Source organism: Emiliania huxleyi, assembly GCF_000372725.1.
Source record: "Emiliania huxleyi CCMP1516 unplaced genomic scaffold EMIHUscaffold_3774, whole genome shotgun sequence".
Classification (NCBI taxonomy): Eukaryota; Haptophyta; order Isochrysidales; family Noelaerhabdaceae; genus Emiliania; species Emiliania huxleyi.
The window spans coordinates 1-643 of NW_005199141.1; the positions used below are offsets into that span (position 1 = coordinate 1).

The following is a 643-nucleotide window of genomic DNA, read 5'->3' on the forward strand; positions in this document are numbered from 1 at the left end:
AGGCAGCTCCTGCGTTGTGAGGTACAGGCGGGTCTCGCCGCCCTCGATGCGGTCGACGAGCTCGCCAAAGCGCATCGCAACCTTGCACCCGCGCCCGAACGCGCGACCCTCCGGGCAGCGCCGCTCCTCGACCTGGACCGGCTCGTCTGCCGCCGCGGCGCGGAGCTGCTCGACCAGGTCCGCACGACCAGCGAGCTCGGGCGGCAGCCCGCGCACGAGCACCGGCGTGCGCGTGCGGACGAACCGGGCGAAGAAAGATGCGGGCGTCAGCGAGCCGATGTCGACCGATCTCACGCGGGCGCTTCCGCCTGCGGGCGCGTGGCCGGCGTACGCGATGACCGGTGGCCTGCGCCGGCGAGCTTGGCGCGCGCGTCGCCACCAGAGCGAGAAGGGAAGCCGGCGGAGAGCGACGCAGGCTGGAGCGACGCGTGGCGCCATGTCTCGTGCTGAAGCCGGCGCTTCTCTTCTCAGAGAGATTTGTTTGTCTCTTCTGTGATCGCGCGCTGAGTCGCTCCCGGGAAGAAAATCTGCAACTTTTTCGGCCTTCTGCCACTACTGCGTTTGGCGTGTCCGTTTTATTTATTTATTATGGATGCTCGTTCGTGCTTGAGCACTTGAGCACTGGATAGGGTCGATTCCGCAT

The 643-nt window shown here is 66.4% G+C and overlaps 1 protein-coding gene across 1 annotated transcript; it reads right to left on the reverse strand.

Moving 5' to 3' along the window:
- Positions 1 to 25: 25 nt before the first annotated feature.
- EMIHUDRAFT_255690 (hypothetical protein) lies at positions 26 to 438 on the reverse strand (the record flags this gene model as incomplete). Its single annotated transcript, XM_005771609.1, has 1 exon — positions 26 to 438. A coding segment is annotated over one exon (413 nt), but the record flags the coding sequence as incomplete, so codon positions are not given.
- Between the last annotated feature and the right edge of the window lie 205 nt (positions 439 to 643).